General features: G+C 42.5%; 1 protein-coding gene across 5 annotated transcripts in view; it reads left to right on the top strand.

Annotated features, from left to right (window-relative positions):
• Positions 1 to 26,463, top strand: part of LOC137518577 (uncharacterized) — a 105,303-nt gene that overhangs the window by 28,696 nt on the left and 50,144 nt on the right. For all 5 annotated transcript variants that reach the window (XM_068236639.1, XM_068236637.1, XM_068236636.1 and 2 more), the window contains exon 2: positions 26,363 to 26,433. In XM_068236639.1, coding sequence (XP_068092740.1) covers positions 26,363 to 26,433 — 71 coding nt within the window. The remainder of the gene's footprint in view (positions 1 to 26,362; positions 26,434 to 26,463) is intronic.

Genomic DNA, 26,463 nt, shown 5'->3' with positions numbered 1-26,463 from the left:
ATAACTTGCAACGAGTCTTTTACAGCGCTCTGAAGGAATTTTGGCCCACTCATCTTTGCAGAATTGTTGTAATTCAGCTTTATTTAAGGGTTTTCTAGCATGAACCGCCTTTTTAAGGTCATGCCACAACATCTCAATAGGATTCAGGTCAGGACTTTGACTAGGCCACTCCAAAGTCTTCATTTTGTTTTTCTTCAGCCATTCAGAGGTGGATTTGCTGGTGTGTTTTGGGTAATTGTCCTGCTGCAGCACCCAAGATCGCTTCAGCTTGAGTTGACAAACAGATGGCCGGACATTCTCCTTCAGGATTTTTTGGTAGACAGTAGAATTCATGGTTCCATCTATCACAGCAAGCTTTCCAGGTCCTGAAGCAGCAAAACAACCCCAGACCAACCACCACCATATTTTACTGTTGGTATGATGTTCTTTTGCTGAAATGCTGTGTTACTTCTACGCTAGATGTAACGGGACACGCACCTTCCAAAAAGTTCAACTTTTGTCTCGTCGGTCCACAAGGTATTTTCCCCAAAGTCTTGCCAATCATTGAAATGTTATTTTAGCAAAATTGAGACGAGCCTTAATGTTCTTTTTGCTTAAAAGTGGTTTGCGCCTTGGATATCTGCCATGCAGACCGTTTTTGCCCAGTCTCTTTCTTATGGTGGAGTCATGAACAATGACCTTAATTGAGGCAAGTGAGGCCTGCAGTTCTTTAGATGTTGTCCTGTGGTCTTTTGTGGCCTCTCGGATGAGTTTTCTCTGCGCTCTTGGGGTAATTTTGGTCGGCCAGCCACTCCTGGGAAGGTTCATCACTGTTCCATGTTTTTGCCATTTGTGGATAATGGCTCTCACTGTGGTTCGCTGGAGTCCCAAAGCTTTAGAAATGGCTTTATAACCTTTACCAGACTGATAGATCTCAATTACAGTACTTTGTTCTCATTTGTTCCTGAATTTCTTTGGATCTTGGCATGATGTATAGCTTTTGAGGTGCTTTTGGTCTACTTCTCTGTGTCAGATAGCTCCTATTTAAAGTGAACCTCCGGACTAAAAATCGACTCAGCAGCACTGAAAAGGCTTTGTGTTTCTTTAACAGTTTCACAGCATCAGAACTTTGTTTCTCTTATACAAGCCTCATTTTTAGCTGCACAGAAGAAAACTGCCCGGGCTTTTTTCCCCTGGTGCTGTGCAAAGCATGATGGGATTTCTGATTTTGTTGTTCTCGTTCTGCTGTTTTGGTGCAATTTTTTTTTTTTTTACATTTTGAACTTGACATTTGAAGCCTAACACGTGCAGCTTGGAGGGGTAATCAGGACACAGGATAGTTGGAACTTTGTCTCCTGCTCCTTGTCACCTCCTTTCAACCAAAAAGATGGCTGCCTACATGACAAAGATGGCAGCCCCCATGAATCACAAACATTTGCCTGTTCTTTTAAAACAGGGTGGGTAAGAGATTATATTACCTATCTATTCTAATGAACATAACTAATGTAACTTGATGACAGTATGTTTGTTTAGGCTGAAGTTCCCCTTTAAGTGATTTCTTGATTGAAACAGGTGTGACAGTAATCAGGCCTGGGGGTGACTACAGAAATTGAACTCAGGTGTGATAAACCGCAGTTAAGTTATTTTTTAACAAGGGGGGCAATCACTTTCTCACACAGGGCCATGTAGTTCTGGAGTTTTTTTTCTCACTAAATAATAAAAACCATCATTTAAAACTGCATTTTGTGTTCAATTATGTTATCTTTGACTATTAGTTAACGGTTTTTGATGAGCAGAAACATTTAAGTGTGACAAACATGCAAAAGAATAAGAAATCAAGAAGGGGGCAAATAGTTTTTCACACCACTGTGTATATATATGTGTGTGTGTGTGTGTGTGTGTGTGTGTGTGTGTGTGTGTGTGTGTGTGTGTGTGTGTGTGTGTGTGTGTGTGTATAATATATGTGTATATAATATATATATATATATGTATGTATATATATATATATATATATATATATATATATATATGTATGTATATATATATATATATATATATATATATATATATATATATATATATATATATATATATGTTTGCAAAAGTATTCGGCCCCCGTGAAGTTTTCCACATTTTGCCATATTACTGCCACAAACATTAATCAATTTGATTGGAATTCCATGTGAAAGACCAATACAAAGTGGTGTACACGTGAGAAGTGGAACGAAAATCATACACGATTCCAAACATTTAAAAAAAAAAATAACTGCAAAGTGGGGTGTGTGTAATTATTCAGCCCCCTTTGGTCTGAGTGCAGTCGGTTGCCCGTAGACATTGCCTGATGAGTGCTAATGACTAAATAGAGTGCACCTGTGTGTAATCTAATGTCAGTACAAATACAGCTGCTCTGTGACGGCCTCAGAGGTTGTCTAAGAGAATATTGGGAGCAACAACATCACGAAGTCCAAAGAACACACCAGACAGGTCAGGGATAAAGTTATTAAGAAATTTAAAGCAGGCTTATGCTGGGCATACACGGCGTCGAGGGAGGCTTATCAATCGAGCCTGATGGCGTCGAGGGAGGCTTATCAATCGAGCTTGATGGCTCGAATGATAATATCTGACGTGTCCGATCACCGCGGGGATCGATTCCGCGCTCGATACCCGCGGGCGGACAATAGCGGCAAATTGAGCGGAAGATAAGCGCCGGCGGGGACAAGCGTGAATCGATCCTGGCGGACGTGCGGACGAGCGGGGACGCAGTGGGAGTCGATCCGGTGGCTAATCGGCCGCCGGATCGAACCCGTGTATGCCCAGCATTAGGCAACAAAAAGATTTCCAAAGCCTTGAACATCCCACGGTGCACTGTTTAAGCGATCATTCAGAAATGGAAGGAGTATGGCACAACTGTAAACCTACCAAGACAAGGCCGTCCACCTAAACTCAGGCTGAACAAGAAGAACGCTGATCAGAAATGCAGTCAAGAGGCCCATGGTGACTCTTGACAAGCTGCAGAGATCTACAGCTCAGGTGGCGGAATTTGTCCATAGGACAACTATTAGTCGTGCACTGCACAACGTTGGCCTTTATGGAAGAGTGGCAAGAAGAAAGCCATTGTTAACAGAAAAGCATAAGAAGTCCCATTTGCAGTTTGCCACAAGCCATGTGGAAGAAGGCGCTCTGGTCAGATGAGACCAAAATGGAACTTTTTGGCCAAAATGCAAAACGCTATGTGTAGCAGAAAACTAACACTGCACATCACTCTGAACACACCATCCCCACTGTCAAATATGGTGGTGGCAGCATCATGCTCTGGGGGTGCTTTTCTTCAACAGGGACAGGGAAGCTGGTCAGAGTTGATGGGAAGATGGATGGACAGAAGATGGATGGACAGGGCAATCTTGGGAGAAAACTTCTTGGAGTCTGCAAAAGACTTGAGACTGGGGCGGAGGTTTCACCTTCCAGCAGGACAACGACCCTAAACATAAAGCCAGGGCAACAATGGAATGGTTTAAAACAAAACATATCTATGTGTTAGAATGGCCCAGTCAAAGTCTAGATCTAAATCCAATCGAAAATCTGTGGCAAGATCTGAAAACTGCTGTTCACAAACGCTGTCCATCTAATCTGACTGAGCTGGAGCTGTTTTGCAAAGAAGAATGGGCAAGGATTTCAGTCTCTAGATGTGCAAAGCTGGAGACATACCCTAAAAGACTGGCAGTTGTAATTGCAGCAAATGGTGGTACTATAAAGTATTGACTCAGGGGGATGAATAATTACGCACACCACACTTTGCAGTAATTTTTTTTTAATGTTTGGAATCATGTATGATTTTCGCTCCACTTCTCACGTGTACACCACTTTGTATTGGTCTGTCACGTGGAATTTCAATAAAATTGATTCATGTTTGTGGCAGTAATATGTCAAAATGTGGAAAACTTCAAGGGGGCCGAATACTTTTGAAACCACTGTATATAGTAGATGAGGTCCATAAGACAGATGTGGTAATAGATGTTGTGTTGTCAAGTGAGAGCAAGATGAGGAAAGGGGAGTGTGAGCAGCTGGATATTTACCAGAGTCTGACAAAGGAAGTAGAGAGAATGTTAAAAGTTACTAACTTGTCCCAATAGTGGTGGCAGCACTTGGGGCTGTTACATGTAAGATGGGAGAGAGGCTGGAACAGATCCCAGGTAACCCTTCACAGCTTGCTGTTCAGAGGAGTGCAGTGCTACCAGCTAAGATACTGTCAGAGCTCTCATGTCTCTGGCAGAGGACATGAGATGGTACATACCACACATTCCATAGGAGGTGAGAAGAGACATTTTTTTATATAACACAATATTAACATGACAAGATATAAATAGATACAAAAATGTGGTTATGCAATTGACCTTTATGCATATACTTTCCTTACCAATGTTTCCATTAGTCACATATTTAAATAAGAACAACGCATGAAATTTGGCAAAGTTTGTATTTGTATGCGGTGAAGCTCCTCTTTGTAATAAAGGGAAAGTACTACACAATGAAAAAAAACTGTCTCCCCCTTTGTTGAGGTCATAAGAACAACACCCACATATGTCCTGGAGTTTCTGAATCTACAGTATACTTGTATTATTCATCAGAGTATTTATAGTAATACTAGATCTTTCATCACAAACCATTTGTACTAATTAAAATAAATCTGAGCTCTAACAGCAGACTTCACCTGAAGCCAATCGCAATGCAGCACGATGCTTGATGAGCTTGGCTGTGTCATTGCTGAGCGACCAATGTCTTGCCTTAGTGCCTGCACCAAACAATGGTCCCCAGTGCCCCCGTGGCTGCTACATGAGTTTGGTTACTACAGCATACAGCTCAACTCCTTTCATATCGTCTGTGCCATCTCCGCCGCTCATTGAGCTAGGTTATATCATTGGTCTAAACACCCGGCACCCCCTAGGTACAAATTGAAATTGCAATCTATGGGGCAGCTGATGTATGACAGGCACCTGTGTGCCAAAACTCCCTGCTTAATGTCTCCCTTGTTTCACACATTATGCAAAACATTAAATTACTTCACACTGCTTATATAGTCATTGGAATATAGTTTATGTGGTAAAATGAACAATTCTTGTGTTAGTGTCTGTTCTTGAGCCACTGTGTAGGGAATATAAATCCAACCTATTTTTTTTCCTATCATTTCAAATACAGCCCCATGTTTAAATGTTCGTAACTGTTGCCATGGCTTAAAATAGAACACATCCTGTTAGCAGCCTACCAAAAATAAAATACTCTCCATTAAAACTTTTATCAGATCCCTGAATTTCAGCTTCTGAAAGAGTCAGCCTTCTTCATTCTGGTACTCAGAAAATGGAAGCAAAAAAGGAGGGACCGTACATCACAATTAATAATTGATAAATAGGGTGTAGAAAACAAACCTCAAGAGTCCTTTTCCACGACATGCTTTTTTGCCGCATGCAAAGTTGCATTAGAACGCATGGTACATAAACGTATATGGAATAATTCTTATTCTGTGGACATTTTGCATGTGTGAAATAAGCTTGCATGCAGCAATTTTCCAGATGCATTTGCATTTTGCATGAAATTTATGTATTTTTTTTAAAATGAAAAATGTATGTGTAGTTAGGTTCATGCATTTATCTCAAGAAATACTCAGGGATGTTTTTTGTCCTGTGTTGAACTGTATAGTTGAAAAAAAATGCATGAAATGGCATGCACTTTGACACTTTGGGAGGGACCTTGTGTCTACAAAAATTGCTAATTTTTCTCTGCAGATGACTCACTATATCCATTGAGTGACACACATGTTAAAATGCTATTGATATTTAATGCTTATGCTAATGATATTTAAAGAGAACCCGAGGTGGGTTTGAAGAATATTATCTGCATACAGAGGCTGGATCTGCCTATACAGCCCAGCCTCTGTTGCTATCCCAAACCCCCCTAAGGTCCCCCTGCACTCTGCAATCCCTCATAAATCACAGCCACGCTGCTGACAAACAGCTTGTCAGAGCTGGCTGTGTTTATCTCTATAGTGTCAGTCTACTGATCTCCCCGCCTCCTGCATAACTCCAGTCCCCGCCTGCATCCCTTCCCTCCCTGCTGATTGGAGGGAAGGGACGGGGGCAGGGACCGGAGCTATGCAGGAGGCGGGGGAGCAGCTGAGACTGACACTACAGATGTAAACACAGCCTCACAGCACGGCTGTGATTTATGAGGGATTGCAGAGTGCAGGGGGACCTTAGTGGGGTTTGGGATAGCAACAGAGGCTGGGCTGTATAGGCAGATCCAGCCTCTGTATGCAGATAACATTCTTTAAACACACCTCGGGTTCTCTTTAATATCATAATTTTTTTTCAGCCCAGACTAACTAACTACATCCATTCTGCTTGCAGCTACCTCTTGAATTAGGAATTTATGATGCCTCTGTGCCAGGCAGAGTCTCAGTCGTGTGAGCATTGAGTAAACAAAAGGGCGTATCTGTTTGTAATATATCACCTAACAACCTCTCAAAACCCTGTTTGAATGCTTTGTTTCAATTAAGGCATCAAAATGACATGTATTTATGTTTCCTAAAAAATCCATGTATCCCATTTGATCTTGCATGTATATACAGGGGTTGGACAAAATAATGCAAACACCTTGAAAATCAACAAAATGTATTTTAATATGGTGTAGGCCCACCTTTTGCGGCAATTACAGCCTCAATTCTCTGAGGTAATGATTCATACAAATTGTGAATTGTTTCCAAAGGAATTTTAGCCCATTCTTTTGTTAAAACACCCTCCAGCTCTTTTAGAGACGATGGTGGCAGAAATCAACTTCTTACTTGAATCTCTAATAACGACCATAAATGCTTAAAGGGAAGGTTCAGGGACGCTGTGAAAAAAATAAAAATCCAAATCCACTTACCTTGGGCTTCCTCCAGCCCGTGGCAGGCAGGAGGTGCCCTCGTCGCGGCTCCGCAGGCTCCCGGTCTCCTCCGGTGGCGCGCCCGACCTGGCCAGGCCGGCTGCCAGGTCGGGCTCTTCTGCGCTCCAATGTGCGGTTCACTGGTGCGCGCTGACGTCATCGGACGTCCTCCGGGCTGTACTGCGCAGGCTCAGAACTACTGAGCCTGCGCAGTACAGCCCGGAGGACGTCCAATGACGTCAGCGCGCACCAGTGAGCCGCACATTGGAGCGCAGAAGAGCCCGACCTGGCAGCCGGCCTGGCCAGGTCGGGCGCGCCACTGGAGGAGACCGGGAGCCTGCGGAGCCGCGACGAGAGCACCTCCTGCCTGCCACGGGCTGGAGGAAGCCCCAGGTAAGTGGATTTGGATTTTTGTTTTTTTCACAGCGTCCCTGAACCCTCCCTTTTAATAATGTTGAGATCTGGGGATTGTGGTGGCCAGATGAGGTGCTCAACTTCATTAGAATGTTCCTCGTGCCATTCTTTAACAATTCTTGCTGTATGGATTGGGGCATTATTATCTTGAAAGAGGGCATTCCCCTCCAGAAACAGTTCTTGAACCATAGGATGAACTTGGTCGCCCAAAATTCCTAAATAGTCTCGGCTGTTAATTCTTCCATGAAGGGAAATCATTGGCCCGGCGAATTTCCAAGAAATAGCACCCCAGATCATCACAGAACCCCCGCCATGTTTTACGGTTGGGAGAAGGCAGTCTTGATGAAATGCTTCTTTTGGCTGTCTCCAAACGTACACTAGGCCGGAGGTCGGAAATAAGGTAAACGATAATTCGTCAGAGAAATGAAGAAAAGAAGAGCTAGGAGCCCTGCAAGCACCACACTAGACTAATATATGGAAAATTAATTATAAATTCATCTTTATTATAACATCAAAATAATAAAAACATCTAAAAACAACAACAACATGGGTCTGGGGTCCCAAAAAAGGTTGATAATACACTTGCACTGATAATTTCATGAAGTACTAATATAAATATGAATGGTGCTCCAGTGCATGGTGTAAATTATCAGTGCAAGTGTATTATCAACCTTTTTTGGGACCCCAGACCCATGTTGTTGTTGTTTTTAGATGTTTTTATTATTTTGATGTTATAACAAAGATGAATTTATAATTATTTTCCATTTTATTAGTCTAGTGTGGTGCTTGCAGGGCTCCTAGCTCTTCTTTTTTTCGTTTATCAGTATTGTTTAGCCCAGGGGTCTGCAACCTTTAAGACATAAAGAGCCACTTGGACCCGTTTCCGAAAAGAGAAAAAAACTGGGAGCCGCAAAACCATATGCACAAATCGTTAGCAGATATGACCCCCATATGCACAATCCTGCAGCAGATATGACCCCCATATGCACAATCCTGCAGCAGATATGACCCCCATATGCACAAATCGTTAGCAGATATGACCCCCATATGCACAATCCTTCAGCAGATATGACCCCCATATGCACAAATAGTTAGCAGATATGACCCCCATATGCACAAATCGTTAGCAGATATGACCCCCATATGCACAAATCGTTAGCAGATATGACCCCCATATGCACAAATCGTTAGCAGATATGACCCCCATATGCACAATCCTTCAGCAGATATGACCCCCATATGCACAAATAGTTAGCAGATATGACCCCCATATGCACAAATCGTTAGCAGATATGACCCCCATATGCACAAATCGTTAGCAAATATGACCCCCATATGCACAAATCGTTAGCAGATATGACCCCCATATGCACAAATCGTTAGCAGATATGACCCCCATATGCACAAATCGTTAGCAGATATGACCCCCATATGCACAATCCTTCAGCAGATATGACCCCCATATGCACAAATCATTAGCAGATATGACTCCCATATGCACAAATCGTTAGCATATATGACCCCCATATGCACAAATCGTTAGCAGATACGACCCCCATATGCACAAATCGTTAGCAGATACGACCCCCATATGCACAAATCGTTAGCAGATATGACCCCCATATGCACAGATCGTTAGCAGATATGACCCCCATATGCACAGATCGTTAGCAGATATGACCCCCATATGCACAGATCGTTAGCAGATATGACCCCCATATGCACAGCTCGTTAGCAGATATGACCCCCATATGCACAGATCGTTAGCAGATATGACCCCCATATGCACAGCTCGTTAGCAGATATGACCCCCATATGCACAGATCGTTAGCAGATATGACCCCCATATGCACAGCTCGTTAGCAGATATGACCCCCATATGCACAGCTCATTAGCAGATCTGAAAAAAAAAACCATTTACTCACCTAGTCAGAAGACCTCCTGTCACGATGTCCTCCTGTCCCGACCTTGTGGCGCGCAACTCCCACGATCCTCCTCCTACGTCATGTCCTGCCTGCCTGCATTACACTGCAGGGCTACGGGAAAATGGCCGCCCGAAGCCCTGCACTGCACTGGTCCGGCGGCCTCTCTGATAGGCTGCCGGCCAGCGACAGCACACGCGTCACACGCGCGCCGCAGCCAGTCAGCCACTGACACCGGAGCCGCCTAGGAGCCGCGGCGAAGGTGGAAAAGAGCCGCATGCGGCTCCGGAGCCGCGGGTTGCCGACCCCTGGTTTAGCCCATAGCACGCCTAGGCATATTATCATAATATTTCTGTGGTGCTATGCTCCCCCTGTTCTTTTATACAATTCGTCAGAGAAAGTCACATTTTTCCACTGCTCGAGGGACCAATTGGTTTCTACACCACTCTAAACACTTTGAAACATTTGTCTTTGAAAGCAGGGGTTTTCTAATTGCATTTCTTCCGTGGAGTTCAGATTTATGCAGCTCCCAACGAACAGTTTTTGTGGAAACTGGGTTCTGTAGGTGTTTATTCGGTTCTGCAGTGATTTTAGGAGCCATGGTCTTGCTAGCTTTTATAAGAATTTGATTTAGAGTCCGACGGTCTCTCTCAGACAACTTCAACTTTCAGCCACAACTGTGCTTTGCTGAGGATGTTTTTCCTTCTCTTTCAAATGCAGTCATTACTTTTGAGACAGTACCTCTTGAAATGCCAAGCATTCGGGCAGTTTCTGTTACAGTAGCGCCTGCCATACGAGCACCAACAATTTGGCCTCTTTGAAAGTCTGAGAGATCTGCCATTTTTATAAATTATAACCAAATTTGGTTTAAATATCTGTAAAAAAACAATTATTTAATTAAACATATCAAATAACAAAAATAATTAAAAAATGTAACATATGTCAAGTTTTGATTGCTTAAAACATGTACAGTAGCTGTCTTTTTAACCACTTCAGGACCACAGGCTTACACCCCCCTAGTGACCAGGCCATTTTTCACAATACAGGGCTGTGCAGTTTTGTCAGCTGCACAGCCATAACATCCACCACACAAATGAATTTTTCCTCCTTTTCTTGTCCTTTATTGGACACTCTTTAGGAGGTCTCTGATCGCTGCGGCGATCCTTTTTTTTATTTTTATTTTTTCATTAAAAAGAGAGGCTTTTCCCTCCTTCCTTTCCTGTCCTAAACCGGCCATACGTCCTCTTCCTCGCCTCTCATACGCATCAACCTATGAGAGGGCTTCATTCCCCAGCCGCTCTGAGGGACTGCCGAGTGTCCCACGGACAGCGCTGCAGGAGATCGCATCGCTGTACAAAGGTAAACAAAGGGGGTTTTATTCCCTTTTCGGCTAAAAACAGTGTGCTAGCAGGCTGATCATGGCAGGGAACGATCACGCATGCGCGCCTTCCGTGCTAAACTGCAGCTCCAGGACTTGACACCAAATGGCGTTAGGTGGTCCAGGGGCTGCCGCCACATTCACGCCCATTGGCGTGATGCGGTCCTTAGGTAGTTAAGAATACATGATTCAGTCTGACGAAGGCTCAAAAGCTGAAAGCTTACTCTTATATATTTTAAGTTGGCCAATAAATTGTATCATCCTGATCCAAAACTTCTTGCTTTTACTATATACCGTTGATTGGAATCGCACGCTTTTTGAGATTTTATGCATCATGGACTCCGCTTTTCAAATGCAAGCAAATTAAGGTTAAAAATCACATCTTTCCAAATTAACTTGTGCGTCACCTTTGAAAAGCATTTACCATCGATTTCGTATTGAACTAAATTGCATGCAATTTGAGGAATGGTCCCAGCCTAAGTAGTGGAAATGAGCCCTAACTGTATAAATGGGGACAGATTTGATTTTATCCTTCCAAAATAAAAGAAGAACGTGGTAAAACATTGTGCCTGTGCTAGATTGTCACTTGTAGTGATAATCAAAACTGTTTTGGACTATGAAAATGCAAGTGTACTTAGCTTAACTGCTACCATCAGTCTACTAACCACGGGTGGCTGACTCAAGTCTTTGTCTTTCCTTGTAGTCCTTAAGCTAATGGATGGCAGTGGCCAGGCGATAGTGATTGGATACCTGCTGCTCTTTCTTAAACCTGTTACACACGATGCAATTTCCCATCAGACTGACGGTAGAATCGATAATTTTTAACAGGTCCAATCTGATTTCCAATCGTTTTTCCGATTGATTTTCCAATCACTTCTATACAAAATCAATCAGAAACACGATCGGAAATCAGATCTAACCTGTCAGCAATAATCGATTCTACCGTCAATTTGATGAAAAATTGCATTGTGTGTACCAGGCATTAGAGAATACTGGCATAGTACAGTATGAGAATACATTGTATGGATTTTGAGAAATATTTTAAAAGTTTAGAAAAATAAAATAATTAATTATATATACTGCATATACAGTATTTCCCTCTATACTCGACTATAAATCGGGAAATTTAGGTCTTACCTGAAGTGAAGTAAAATCAAGTCAGATTTAAAGTAAATACTTTAAAGTAAATAAAGTAAGTAAATACTCAAGTCAGATTTAAATTTCTTACTTATAACTGCATATCATGTGCCCCTCTGCTCTATTCTTCTTTTGGTCTGGCCACACGTAATGCTGCTCTCCCGGGCTGCAGATTAAGTGCCCTCTTACTCTATTCCTCCCCCTTCTGGCCACCTTAAATGCGGCTCTCCCCACCGGCCAGGGCGGCCCTACCATAAAGCTGACTAAATCACGTGTTTCAAGGTATCCACTCAAAGGAAGCGAGTGGCTGCCTCTGTTTAGTGAGGGCCGACATTTTTAAGGAGCCCTGGATACTGTACCAGCAATTTGTCCAGCCTGGCTATGCAGCCCTAGGGTATACTTAATCTTGTAATCCGCCATATGTGCAAGTGCTTGTACTGTACCTCCAATGGGAGGACAGAGTTGCTCTTTTGCAGCAGAGAATGTACCAGGGCATGCTGGGACATTTCTAGGGCAATTTCTGATATAGTAAACCTCTGAAATAGTAAACCACTTTTATTGGTCGCTTGGGGTTTACTGTAACGAGATTATGCTGTATAGGAATCACTTATTTTTGCATGACCACTTTAAGCCGTGGTCTCAGATGGTCGTTGATTTCCAGCTTCCGTCTTGGGCTCACTTTAGGTATTATCAAATCCGACATGCTGGCTCCTCCCAGTTTGGAGGACAGTTGGCTTTCTTGGTCCCTTTAAAGGTAGAGAGTCGGGTGCTAGATTCTTAACTGATTGAAGATAAATATAATCAGAGGGAGAGCAAGGTTATGAATATGTGGTCAGACTGGGGGGAAGAGATCTAGTTGGAGGACTGAGCCGAAGAAAGTTACAGTATATGAAAACTGTTATTTGTTCATGGGACAAATTAATTCAGATATTTTTGTACAATGAAATATATTATACTCCAGTAAGTCTGTGTAAATGCCTCGATACTTCTAATGCTGGAGGTGTGGATTTGGTCTTGGTACCTTTAAGCATATGTATTGTTACTCCCCCCCCCCCCACCCACCCAGTCTAAAATACTTCTATTTTTTGGAGGAGAAGCTACATTTCCTTGTCATTTCATTTAAGGTATGCTTATTGGGAATAGAAGGAAATCTCCCATATGGTTCACATAAACAAATGCTTCTGAGACTTCCTCTTTTATGCTAAAAATATCACTTCAGAGTGAAAGAAAACCACGGAATCTCCACTTGCTGTCTGGGATAATCTTGTTAACTCTGACCTTCCCTTATACTGTATAAGCTCACTTAGCACTGAAAGTGACTGTAAAGTCCAGAGCTCACAGAAGCTCTTTTGCATAGATAATGTTTCTTAACTCTTCCTGTACTGGAAACAGTATGAGACTCGTCTCTGTGCTACTAATGTTTTATTTCATAGCAGTACTACACATACAAATCATATATAGCATAAGTTTATTTTCACATCAGATTCCCTTTAAGGGGAGCACACTCTTAATTCAGTAAAGTATTGGATCCCTGGCTCAAGTGCTCCGAATCGGTCTCGACCAGGCCTCATATCACCCCCAGTATTATCAACACTCTTTGATGTTTGGTTGGTGCATGCCTTCTAGTGATGGGAATTCCGGCTCTTCTCAGAGAATCGGCTCTTCTGAATCGGCTCCCTTACGGCTCTCAATCGGCTCTTCATTAAATATCACTAGATACCACTCAGAATCGGAGTAAAAGCCCCGCCCCCGTCTCCATGACAACTCTAGACTGCTTCTCTGACTGGTGCAATCCCTCCTGCTACTGCTCTGCTCCGCCCCACACACTCCTGCAAGCTGCGAGAGGAGGACTACATCTCCCAGCATGCCTCAGCGCCCTTTATTACACAGCAAATCAGAGCTGTGTGGGGCGGCTGAGGCATCGGCTCTTTTGTAACTGAGAACCAGCTCTTGTCATTCGCAGCAAAGAGCCGGCTCGTTCGCGAACGACCCATCACTAATGCCTTCTAACTTGAAGCCTGCTTTTTACTATGCTTCTGTATACAGTCTGCCATTACCCTTACTGTGTTGTCTGTTCATTTTATTAAGGTATTTGGTTTACCAAGAAAAGTTTGTTGGTTTGATGTCTGCTAAAATCTCTTGTTTTGTTTTAGTAAACTGCCTTTTCCATGTTACATTGCTGATCCTCAGCCGATTATATATGCTGCAGTAATCTCTGTAATGTAAGCTTTCCTTTTGATCCACACTGTCATTTATTTTTGTTTTGTTGTTGTCTTTAAACCAATAAAAAGATTTAAAAAAAATAGGAAGTACGTGCTGCTATAACATACAATTAAACACTTTTCGCCCAATTCCTCTTTTCCTATATAGTTATCCTACCTCAGTTTGACCCAAGTTAATCTGTATGAAAATCACAAGATTGTAGGTTTGTATCTGAGCCAGGACAGTATCTCTCATGGAGTTTGGATGTTTGCTTCATATTTGTGTGGGTTTCCTCTCGGCACTCTGTCTTCCTCCCACAACCCAAAAACATACTGGTTGCCCAATGGACATTAAGGCTCCCATTAAAGGAACAATAATTGGCCAATCGCTGCGATAATCGATCAAAAATGATAGGTTGTGCCCATTAATGCCCTAATTCCCGCTTACCAATTCGATCAATTGTATCAATTTGTTTTTTTCGGTTGATCCCATCAATCTGATCTAATTGGTTAGTGGTGCCGTTAATGGGCATGACCAGTTGATAACCGCGGCAATCAGAAATGATCAGCCACTAGATTGTATCATTATTGGGCACCTGTAGACTGTGACTATGCTAGGAATTATATTGTGAACTGTTCTGAGAGACGTAACTACATACCTTTGTAAAGTGCTGGGGAAGATGTCAGTGCTCTAAAAATACACATAAATCCAGGTGGGTGCTGTTGGAGGATCTATTTTGTGTCTGAGAAGTAACTCCCACTCTGCTGGCTGTTATACCTAGCTAGCAAGGTACTTTAAATATTTATTCAGTGGAAAAAAAAAGAAGAAAAATACCTCCTCATTTGTTTAGTGGCATTTGACCCATTGTGAGGCCATGTACATTTGCACGCCAGATGTGTCCTGTGAGTCACTGCTTCTCTCAGCTGTTGTAAGGGCATGTTCATAGCTTTCCATACGCTGTCTATCCATCTTAGACTCTGCTGTCCTCCGCTGGCTGGCCCAGTAACTTTGCGTAGGCACAGAACATTTCTGGCTGGGATGGGCAACAGAGCGTGACTGGGTTACGAGCCAAAAAGGTCAGGAGCGGTTCGGGTTTGAGGGAGGGAGCCCATGGCCTGAAGGAGGCTGGAGGAAGCCCCAGGCAAGTACAAATGATTCAATATTTGTCATCTCAGGTACACTTTAAGCCTCATGATTGCAGTCACCATCTTTGATCTCAGGAAAATTAAATCAGTTACTACCTTTACTTCTTCCTAAACTGTTTGCAGATGATTCATTGGGGTAGATGACATAGCAAGCAAACCAGCTTTGGCACTTTCTTCTTCTTCTTTTTTTTACTTTTGTCTACAAGCCCTTTATTCCTGACTTTCAGAGTGGTACTGTTGGCATATCTCATTTTGCTAATCTGGTCAGCCTTTATAATTCCAGCATGTGACTCATCCAAACCAGTACTAGTAATGTTGTCATGATCTCAACTAACCTTTGCTCCTGTGGTGATTCAGGCACTTTCCGGCCCGGCTCCGAGCATCATCCTTGGCATTGAGTCAGTCGCTTGTGTCCACGTGCCCATCCTATACTCTTCGCCACTGTAGATGATAGGTGTGGCTGTTGCTCCAGATGGAGCCAATCCAGGGCTGTCAGGAAATACTGCTAATTGGTGCTATGGTTGTGTGGTCTACTCTGATTGGCTGGTGCTGATATAAATACCTGGCTGTGAGTGTGTGCACTTGCCAGGTCTAGTGTTAGCTCTTGTTCACTCTTGTTGGCTAGTAGCTGGGTGTTTTAGCTTGCTAAATTTCTGCTGTGACCCTTGTTGCTGGATTGCCTACTCTATTGGATTGCTGCCTGGACTGACCCTTTTGCCTGGAATTGGATTCTCTCTTGCCTGCTCCCTGGTTTTGGTTGATTGGATCTCAAGTGTGTGTGACCCTTGGCTGGTTATCTATCATTGGTATTGCCTCATCCCTGGTATTGGATATTGATCTCTGTCTTTTGAATTTGGAGTGTTTGACCACTCTATTATTGTGGTGAATTATTGTTTTCCCTCTTTTAGTCTCTATACCTTGCGCATTAAGGCCTGGGCATAATTGTAGGCTGGATAGACATGTCTTGTCTTCACAAGGCAAATGAGATGATCTGTGTGCAGAATACATTTATATGAGGATCTGACAATTTACCATTATCTACTCATGCAAAGACTTTTGAAAAGTTGATAAAGCGTCCTGAAACGTCTTTTTTTTTTCCATTGCATGTTGGTCTCTGTTGCCTCTCCCTCTTTTAAAGCCAGCTTGCACATCTGGCAGTTCTCGCTGTGTACATTGCTTCAGTCTAGCTTGTAGAACCTTGAGCACGGCCTTGCTAGCATGTTAGATAAATGTAATAACTCGATAATTTTAGCACTCTTTGGCATTGCCCTTTTCTGAGATTGATATGTAAAATGACTCATACCCCTCTGCTAACCATGGTTTTATAATTTAAAACAGACCAGAAGTTACAGTGAAGATCTGCTTCAAGTGTTGCATATAACAGAATTGCTCTTATACATGTGATACCAGCTTCAGCAAGACGTTTCTACAGAATTTAAAGCAGATGTTTCTTGTTTAAAGCACGGTTAAAGTTTATGAGCTGTGTTTTAAGTGTGCCTGGTTACCATAGAGAGGCCAGGAAATATTTTTGAACAGTATAGTAATACTGTACACAGCCATAGAGTATATTGAAACATTCATTGCATTGTTCTGTTACCCTTTCTGCCTAAACAACAAAAAAAACTGGTGGATTTTATGTTTTAGAACGATATACGGTAGTATACATTAAATAATACAGTGTTGTAATATTTTGTGAAAGGCCGTCTTACTCGCTAGGAACTGAAGCAATAAATCTAACTTGATTTCAGCGGACAGCAGATTTATTTTTGCTCCAGTTGTCTTCACTCTCCAACCCCACAAAATAAATGATAAAACTAAACTCACATATGATAAAATGTACAGTATATTGCCCATAGAAGCCTACCTGGAAAATGCAATTCTTATTACTAATATTTTTTATTTATATAATATCATCTTCCATAGCACTGTACAGAGTACAATACAGACAACAGAGGGTACAATTAATGCATACATAGCACAGTACAATCGGAACATTTAGCAACACAAAACCAAGACTGCAAACATAGTTTATGCATGTTATAAAAACATCCAGGTACAGATACAGGTGCATGTACAATAAAATAATTTATTCTGCATATACAAGAAACACTAGGGAAGAAACATGCCTTTACAAAATAGATGAGGTAGTGAGTGTTTTGACATCAGCTACAGATTTGGATTGGTATCTTAAGGGCAACTATGACAGGTTGTATGCTTGTCTGAAGTTTTATGGATGCACGTAAAGGTTTGAAGGCTTGGAGCATAGTGGCCAAAATGTGGAGGAGGGATGAAATTCATGAGAAGTCCTCAATGATTATAGGTGATAATTATATGCTCTGAGTTTATTGTATTGTTCAGTTTTGGCACAACTCACCTTAAAGATGAGCTCCAGGGTGGCAGAGCCAAGATGGCAGTGGCTTAGGACCCTGTTCTGCCAAGCTCCCAGGCACATCAATCTCAAACCACTCACAGCCTTGTCATAGAGCTCCCTGAAGTGCTCATATCTGCTCACTAGGTTGCCCGGACCCCGGCATCAAAGCCTCATTCTGGCAAACCGAAAGGAAATGACGCTTAGGAGACCATTGAGTAGTACATACAGTCGGATCACGATGGCGCCACCCTCTCAGCAGTGTGACTGCTTGCTCCATAGGGATCCACAGTGGTTGAGAGGGGTTGCCTTCTTCTGCCAGAGCTTAGCCAGCACTGACAGCAGAACCTCACAGTCAGATCACCAGCCCCAAAATGGTGACACGCGTCAGCAGCAATTACATGTGGCTGACCTGCATCCTCCATCTTGCAGTGCTGCAGGCCCAGGTATAGAAAACACAGCACATGCTCAACCCCCCTCTAATGATGCTAGTACAAACTGGGATAGCGAAGAGGAGCTCTGCCTGGAATCTGAACTGAATCTGAAACCTGAGATGAATAGTGTCTCAGAATGCATACTTACCTGGGGCTTCCTCCAGCCCTCTTCAGGTTTTTTGGTCCTTCGCAATCTCCCAGGGCCGCTCCAGTCCTTTGCTGGATGGTCTGGTACTTAAGTAAAGTGGTGCTTTGTCGCACAAGGGCGGCTCGGTCACGCGCATGCCCCGTCATGCTCCCATAGCCGCTTCTGGGTTGGGCCAGCATGACACTTTCAGGGGCCATGCATTTATTTGTGTGTAGACATCACAGGCTCTATAGGCAAGGGCACACATCTTGTCCCTTGACTTATGTGCTCAGACGGCTTTTGTAGTGGTTTAATATGGGTACTGCAGGCTTGGCTGCAGTACCATAGGAACAGCCAATGGGCTGTCACAATTTTGGTTCCATAATCCTCTGTTGCTATTGAAGCCTGCTCTCATCATTGTATCCTTGCCGGTGATAGCGATAGCTACCTTGTGCTACTCTGATGGGTGTAATATCTGTGGAAAACTGTGTACGATCTTTGCTTTGCCTTTTGACCCTGTTATGAGATTGCGGCCTGGACTGACCTATTGCCTGTACTCCACTACTTTGTGGATTATCCACTGGTATTAATTTTGGATTGGATTATCTGTGTATGACCCTTTGCTTGTCTGGTCTACGCCTGTTGTACATTGACAGCCATCTGATTACATGTAAGAACATGGACTGCCTGTTTATCCCTATCCTGTGTATTTTTCTTTTGGGTTCTGGTGGCGAAGCAGGTTGTTTCAGTGCATGGTACTACGCAGTGCGGAGTGCCAAAACTAGGCACCGCACTGCAGCAATGTAATGCTGCGTGGGGCATGGAAGTGTAATTCGGGGCTCCATTGGTTGCTGGATCCCGAATTACATCTCCATCCGAGTTGCGACAACTCGGAGGGAGAATAATATTTAACATCGCCAGGGAGTTTTGAAGCAGCTGGGAAAACTGTCATTCGGCTCACCCTGCACCCAACACACCAGCGACACGTAGATACATAAGCTCTTGTAATTCCTCTGCTTTCTAACATATCAGTTCCAATATCTTGGGCACTTAAAAGCCTGGGTGTAACCGAGTGTTTATATGATGCATGGTCAAAAATCTGTTTTTCTCTAGATTTAATTTTACCAACATGTACAAAAAAATGTCAAGGCAGATGTCTTCTCTTGCCCTTTTGAAACTCTTCCTTCTTGAAGTGAACCAGAGACGAAGCACCCTCATGTATTTTACCATATATATCAGTGGGAACATTAGAGAAAACACCTACCGTTTCATTATTCACTGCTAAGCCTGCTTCTTATCAGCCCTGATAAAAATCCCCGACTGAGCATTCAGTCTGGCTTTGCTCAGGAATCATTTTAGCTGAGTCTGTCTTCTCTGACGTCGTCAAGCCCAAGCCTGCCCCTTTTTGGCTCTGCTATAATGACACAGCCATAATGATTCCTGAGCAAAGCCAGACTGAATGCTCAGTCGGGGATTTTATCAGGGCTGATAACAAGCAGGCTTAGCAGTGAATAATGAAACAGAGAGCAGGGTAGGTGTTTTCTCTAATGTTTCCACTGATATATATGGTAAAATACATGGCAGTGCTTAGTCTCTGGTTCACTTTAATCTGAGGTGCCCAAGTATATTTTGTCTAGCAAATGTGTGGTCACAGCCCTAAATAGATCTACTCTATCTCTAGATTTAGCTATACTTCTGGAATCCAGTCATATTGATTCACCTCTGGGAAAACCTGTTGATTGTCTTTTTGTGCCCGTTTCTTCAGCTGTAGACATTACATTTTTTATAAAACCAAAACTACTGGTCATCCAGGGGAAAAGAAGACCATCAGGTTATTGAAACAACATGTTTGGTGGCCTTCTTTGGCAGAAGATGCTAAAGCCTTTATCAGAAACTGTAATGTGTGTGCTCGAAGTAAGAGTTCACAGATTTCACCTGTGGGTCATCTCTTACCCTTACCTCTGCCACTTAAGCCATGGATTCACTTATCCGCGAATTTCATTGTATATTTACCTAGTTCCAAGGGTTTTATAGTTTTCTGGATGGAGCAGTAGTTGCGCTGTTTTATTGCCAAAAATCAGAAATATTGGTCAGACTATTTGCAATTTGCAAAATTTGCTTGTAATAATGCAGAAAATGCATCTTCCAAGTTGTCACTGGAATTAACCCAAGATTCTCTTCTCTAGAAGGTCCCTCTTCTAAAAAGACATATTAGCATGTACAGTTGGGTCCATAAATACCCTCTTTCCCTGAAAATAAGCCCTAGCTGAAATTTTGAGCATGCTTGAAACATAAGCCCTCCCCGAAAGTAAGCCCTAGCGGAAGTTAATGAAGAGGCAGCCAGCAAGCGGGGACAGTGACACAGTGGTGCAGTGCTGACTGGGCACCAGTTCTGTGATCCCAGCATACAGCAAGGTTATCAGCTATATATAAGCAGGGGTGACAGGGCAGGTGCCTGATCAGTAGAGTAGCATACCTTCAAATCCACGAACAGCACAGTACAAAGGAACAGGAAATGTTCTGCTGAGATACACTTTCTGATAGAAATATAAGACATCCCCTGAAAATAAGCAATAGCACATCTTTTGGAGCAAATATTAATATAAGACTGTCTTATTTTCGGAGAAACACAGTAGTTGGACAGACAACTTTTTTTCTAATATTGGTTCTGTACATTACCATGTAAGCGCGATCAGAGTCAGAGATCCTTAGAAGGCTGACCCTTGAGCAAGATGGAGCTGCTGTGAGGGGGCAGACAGGTCAGGAAACATTTGCAAGCTAGGGCAATTTTTTGAACATTTACATTACTAGCCACGAAATGAAACTTGTGCAAAGTGCGGGCATACAACAGAATAAAAAAAATGTGCTGTAGGCAGTAATAGGAAAAATGTGACAGTTGCCCCCTTGGTTTGCCGGAAATATACCATTTAGTATACTTAAACTAGCAAAGCTGCCTCTCAAAACAAAGTTACATTATTTGAGGCAGTTTTTCTTTTTAGCTTCGGGTGACTTTAGTAAGAGTTAAGAAGGGCTTGTTTTTTACTGTTGTCATTGTCCCAGTTAGACAGATACCCCTCCTCTAAATGACAGTTACCTTTGACACTTTTAACTCTCAACAGAGCCTTGCTTGAAAAGGTCAAAACCCTTCATGATAAGGCTGCACAACAGTGGAAAGCCTGAAGCATCAGTGACATTTCAAACAGGAAATGGAGATTTTATGAGAATGTGTACATTGCAGTTTGCTACCTGATTAAAGAGATTTTTACTCTTACTATCTCTATTTATGATGATAATCCAGAGATCCTAGTGGAACAGTAAAAAACAGACAGTTTCAAATCTTTCCCGCTTTTTCTCCCCTTTACTTCATCCATCAGCTACTGTCAGCGGTTAGTATTAGCAAGATATTTCATTTTAATGCGGTTCCTATGTTGTCCTTTGTATCCCCACAAAAAAATACATCAGGTACAATAATGATAAACCCTGGTTTACATCACATCTTAGAAAGCTGCACCTCGATAAAGAAAGGGCATATCGTTCAGGCGATAAAGTCCTCTACAAAGCTGCGAAATACAAACTGCAGAGAGCCATTACCGACGCAAAAAAAGATTACTCTAAGAAACTCGAGGAAAAATGTTTCGCGGCCGACTCATCCACAATATGGAAATCTCTACATGAAATTACCAACTACAGAAAAAAGCCTCCACAATCACTAGACAACCTGCATTTTGCAAATGAACTGAATACATTTTAATGCAGGTTTGACACTACCAACAAAAGCCAAACACACAAAGTCAATTTGCATAGTTTGCATCTCTGCAACAGGCAAACTGAGCAATCCGCCAACCAGCCAGCGTCTACACCCCCTGCGGTGCCTCAGCATCTACACAACACAGGAGGCCAGCCAGATTTGCATGTTCTACCAATATGCCAATCGATGTAAACAAACTTTTCAAAAAACAGAACACTAAGAAATCAGCTGGGCCAGACTCTGTGAATGCGAAATGTTTGAAATTCTGGGCCAATCAATTAGCGCCTGTATTCACAGACATGTTCAAATCATCGCTGGAACTCTCAGTTGTCCCTGCCTGTTTTAAAAGCTCAATCATTGTACCAATTCCAAAAAATCTAAAATTACAGGCCTGTTGCCCTGACATCATTGGTCATGAAAGCATTCGAAAAACTGAAAATGGCTTATCTGAAATCCATCACAGATCCCCTGCTGGACGCTCTGCAATTTGCTTACAGACCCAATAGATCCACTGACAACGCCGTTAACATGTGTATGCAATATGTACTACAGCATCTAGACACCCCAGGAACCTACACCAGAATTTTATTCATATATTTCTGCTCTGCATTTAATACCATAATTCCATCACTGCTACACAGCAAGCTCTCCCAGCTACACATACCTGAATCCATCTGCAAATGGATAACCAATTTCTTAACTGACAGGAGACAGCATGTTAGACTTAGGAAACACATATCAAGCTCTCTGACGGTCAGTACTGGTGCACCCCAGGGCTGTGTGCTTTCCCCACTGCTCTATTCACTTTATACCAATGACTGCATCTCCACAGATCCATATGTTAAGGTTCTGAAGTTTGCAGATGACACAACAGTAGTTGGTCTCATACAAAACAGGGACGAGTTTGCATACAGGCATGTGGTGGGACAGCTTTCCTCCTGGTACAGCAGAAACAACTTGGAACTAAATGCTCTTAAAACCATGGAGATGATCATAGACTTCAAGAGATCTCCCCCCAGCACCTCCCCTTAACCATAAATGGATCCACAATAATCCAGGTAGAGTCACTCAAGTTTCTTGGGTCCACAATCTCAAACAACCTAAAATGGGATAACAATACGGCCACTATCGTTAAGAAAGCGCAGCAGAGGATGTACCATCTACGGCAGCTGAAAAAGTTTGGCCTATCTCAAAATCTAATGGTTCAGTTCTACACTGCAATCATCGAATCCACCATAACATCATCTATAACTGTATGGTTTGGCTCCTGCTCAGCATTAGAAAAGGGGAGGCTGCAGCGCATCATCTGAACAGCGGAAAGGATAATTGGCTGTAGCTTACTTTCCCTGCAGGATCTTTACGCTAGCAGGTGCAGAAAGAGAGTGACCAAGATTGCCTCTGACCCCTCTCACCCTGCAAACTCCATCTTCCAGCTCTTGCCTTCAGGAGTAAGATTCCGGTCAATCGCAACTCAGACCTCTAGACGCAGGAACAGCTTTTTTCCTCAGGCATTAGCCATACTTCATGCAGAACCACGCTAGAGCTGCCAGGACTGGAAAGTAGTCAGCACAGAACTGAAAATGGACAATTCTTACCTTGCTTACTGCCATTATATTTACATACTGTTCTCTTGACTTGTAATATACACACTGTCTGTCCTTGTATTGTTTTTGTTTGTGTTTTTTTAAGCAACTGCCAAGACAAATTCCTTGTAAGTGCAAACTTGGTGAAATAAATTGATTCTGATGTATTTCTGTGCTTACAATAGGTAGCTTTGCCTTGGGTCACATTTACTATAAGAAGATGCATGCTGCTTGTGAATACACTAGAAAAGGCAGAATATTGTGGAAAGTGAGGTGATCAATGAGGGAATGTGTGCGCTCAGTGTTAGAAACTGAAAGTAATTGTTATCACTAAATCACTGAGAACTCGACTAAGAACTATCTTAACTTGGCTCGAGAATGTGCCACAAGCCCTGTAGTCAACAAAGTTGTAGTTTACTATTCCATTTAAAATGCTTCTGTGCCAGTTTATCAGCTTATTGGGATGCAAAGTCAAGGCCCATCTCCCAAATGGGGTTTTTAGCTTTGACACAGTTGCTCCACATCATGGCCCTTATGCAATTACCTTTTTCACCTGAGTTTTCTCCTAGGTGATATTTTTAAACTTGTCAATAAAATACCTTTTAAACCACCAGCAAGCAAACCAATACTCAAAATAATTCTGATAGTACATTTTTACCTACTATTTGATACTTTTTCCATTGCAAAGTGCTAAAAAGTTATCATAAATCAAAAATGACAAATTATCTCCTAGGTGAAAAAGTGAATTGCATACGGCCCCATGCCTCTATGTTCTCTGTGTATTTGTCTTATTCCTTCTTTTAGAGTCCCTACTCTGTGAAAACAAGTACAAAATACATTTTGGCTGGAATTCTGCATCAATCATCAGATGAGCCAATGCATTTTTAAACTATATATTGTTCCAAATTATAATCTTCAAAAATAGGAAATACACTTGCTAAAGAATTTCCTGGTGCTTCCATTGCATTTAAACCGAGGAAGAAAATGTTCTTGGTTCAGGAAGGTAGAATTTATTAGTCAGTTTTCAAGTGGTTATTTCTGTTGTTCTAATCACTATAGTTTCCAAAGTTTAACGATGGGAAGACGCTGATCAAATTCTTTGTATTAACAAATCTATTTAGAGAGTGCATTTATTGCGGTAACATCTTTGCAGGTAGTATAATTGAAGAAATAGTGGTTAATTTGCTGGTGTAAGTATATGCTACATCCGAAATCACTTCAGAAATATTTGGAACACAGAAATACTTTTCTAGCTCTCAAGTTTCAAAGCTAATTATATTTTTTGTTAGGAGCTAAATGAATGAAGTTTTTTTTTAAAACAATGAAGTTTGAATAATCCAAGTTTTACATCATACTGATATGGCTGTTGTGCACACTTCACAGTCAAAATGTACCATCTTAAAATGAAAATAAGAATATGAAACAACAGTACAGTCCTGCATACTATGCTACTACATAACATTAATTTTCTCATGAGTTCAGTTTCAGTTCCTTTTTAACTCAACAGAAACTGTGCAAAAGTTAACACCAGGATTAAACAGTTACACAACTAGCATCAAGATCCATGCCAGGGTTCTAGTAGCTTGAGGCCGGTTTCACATTGGTGGTAGCGGTTCGGTCTAGGGACTGCATTGCCGAAAACAGGCCTTCAGGGATTACCCCGTTAGTCACGTCTGGCAGCTGTCCAAGAAGGAAGTGATGCTCACTTCCTGTGGCGAAGCGATCACTTGCCTTCGAAGCATATTGCTAAAATACGCTTCTAAAATACGCATAAAACTGCGGCCGTCTGTTTAAAAACGCGCCTCGATATAGACTTACATGACTTCTGGTCCGCCTCAGGTCGTTGCAGGAGCCGCACGATAACGTAGCTATGCGCTCGCATTAGATAGGGTACTTCTTGAGGTGGCCAATGGCCATACACTAGTCGATTTGCCATCAGATCGACCAACAAATAGATCCCTCTCTGATCGAATCTGATCAGAGAGGGATCGTATAACTGCCTTTACCGCAAACAGATTGTGATTCGATTTCAGCATGAAACCAATCACAATCTGTGGAGCTGCCGCCGCCCCCCGCCAGCTATACATTATTTGCTCCGGCCGGCGCCAGTCCCCCTCTGTCCCTGCTGCTCCTTCTCCTGCTGGGCTCCGGGTTCTGGCTGGCTTCACTTCTTTCTGTCCGGGGAAGTTTAAACAGTGGAGGGCGCTTTACTGTTTAAACTTCCTGTCGGGACAGGAAGTAAGTGAAGCCAGCCGGAACCCAGCGGAGAAGGAGCAGCGGGGTCAGAGGGGATACGCGCCAGCGGAGCAGGTAATGTATTGCTGCTAGCGTCGGTCGTCGGGCATTCAAACGCCGCTATCGATGAACTCCCGACCCGCCGGCGATCGAGGGAAATCTTTCGCACGGACCGATCGGGAACGATTGATTTCGGACGAAAATCGGACGTTCTGTCAGCGTTTGCACAACGATTTCACAGCAGATTCGATCAGTGATCGAAACTGCTGTATATTGGCGCAAAAATCGTTAGGTGTATGGGCCCCTTTAGACTTACTAGCGGTAGGCTGCAGTTAATTGCCGCACCACGCCAGTGTGAAAAGATCCTGAGGCTATCTTTCAAAACTGCTGTGCATGTCAGTACAGGGAAAATGGCACACATGCAGATGGGGGCATGGTTGAGTGTGATCAGGAAACTGATATTCAGCACCTGCAGACTGGTAACTGTCCTCAACTTTGTATGTAGTTACTGTGCTTCAGCAGTTTGCCCATTGCAGTGTTTTATAGGGTGGTTAGACACCTGTTGTAGCTGCCTCTAACCACTGTCACACTACTAGAAACACCTGGAAGCCTCTGTTTGTGGTTTGCAAAAATTTTAAAACCCTGTTAGTGAGAGTTTAAATGACTAGTTCATTTTTACATGTATTCAGAATATTTTGTAAATGTGAATTACATTTCTGTGAACAGCAGAACCTTTGGAAATATTATATTAAGATCTTACTTTTTTTGTCTTCAGAAACAAACATGCCAAAATGATGTGCTTGTGAAAGAAAGGTACTGGAAGACAATGGAACTGTACTGGTACATGTAAGTACTACACAATTCCTAGTAATTGTC

Source organism: Hyperolius riggenbachi, chromosome 5, assembly GCF_040937935.1.
Source record: "Hyperolius riggenbachi isolate aHypRig1 chromosome 5, aHypRig1.pri, whole genome shotgun sequence".
In the NCBI taxonomy this organism is placed as follows: Eukaryota; Metazoa; Chordata; class Amphibia; order Anura; family Hyperoliidae; genus Hyperolius; species Hyperolius riggenbachi.
The sequence above is the reverse complement of the archived record's forward strand: the minus strand, read 5'-3'. Positions and strand labels throughout refer to the sequence as shown.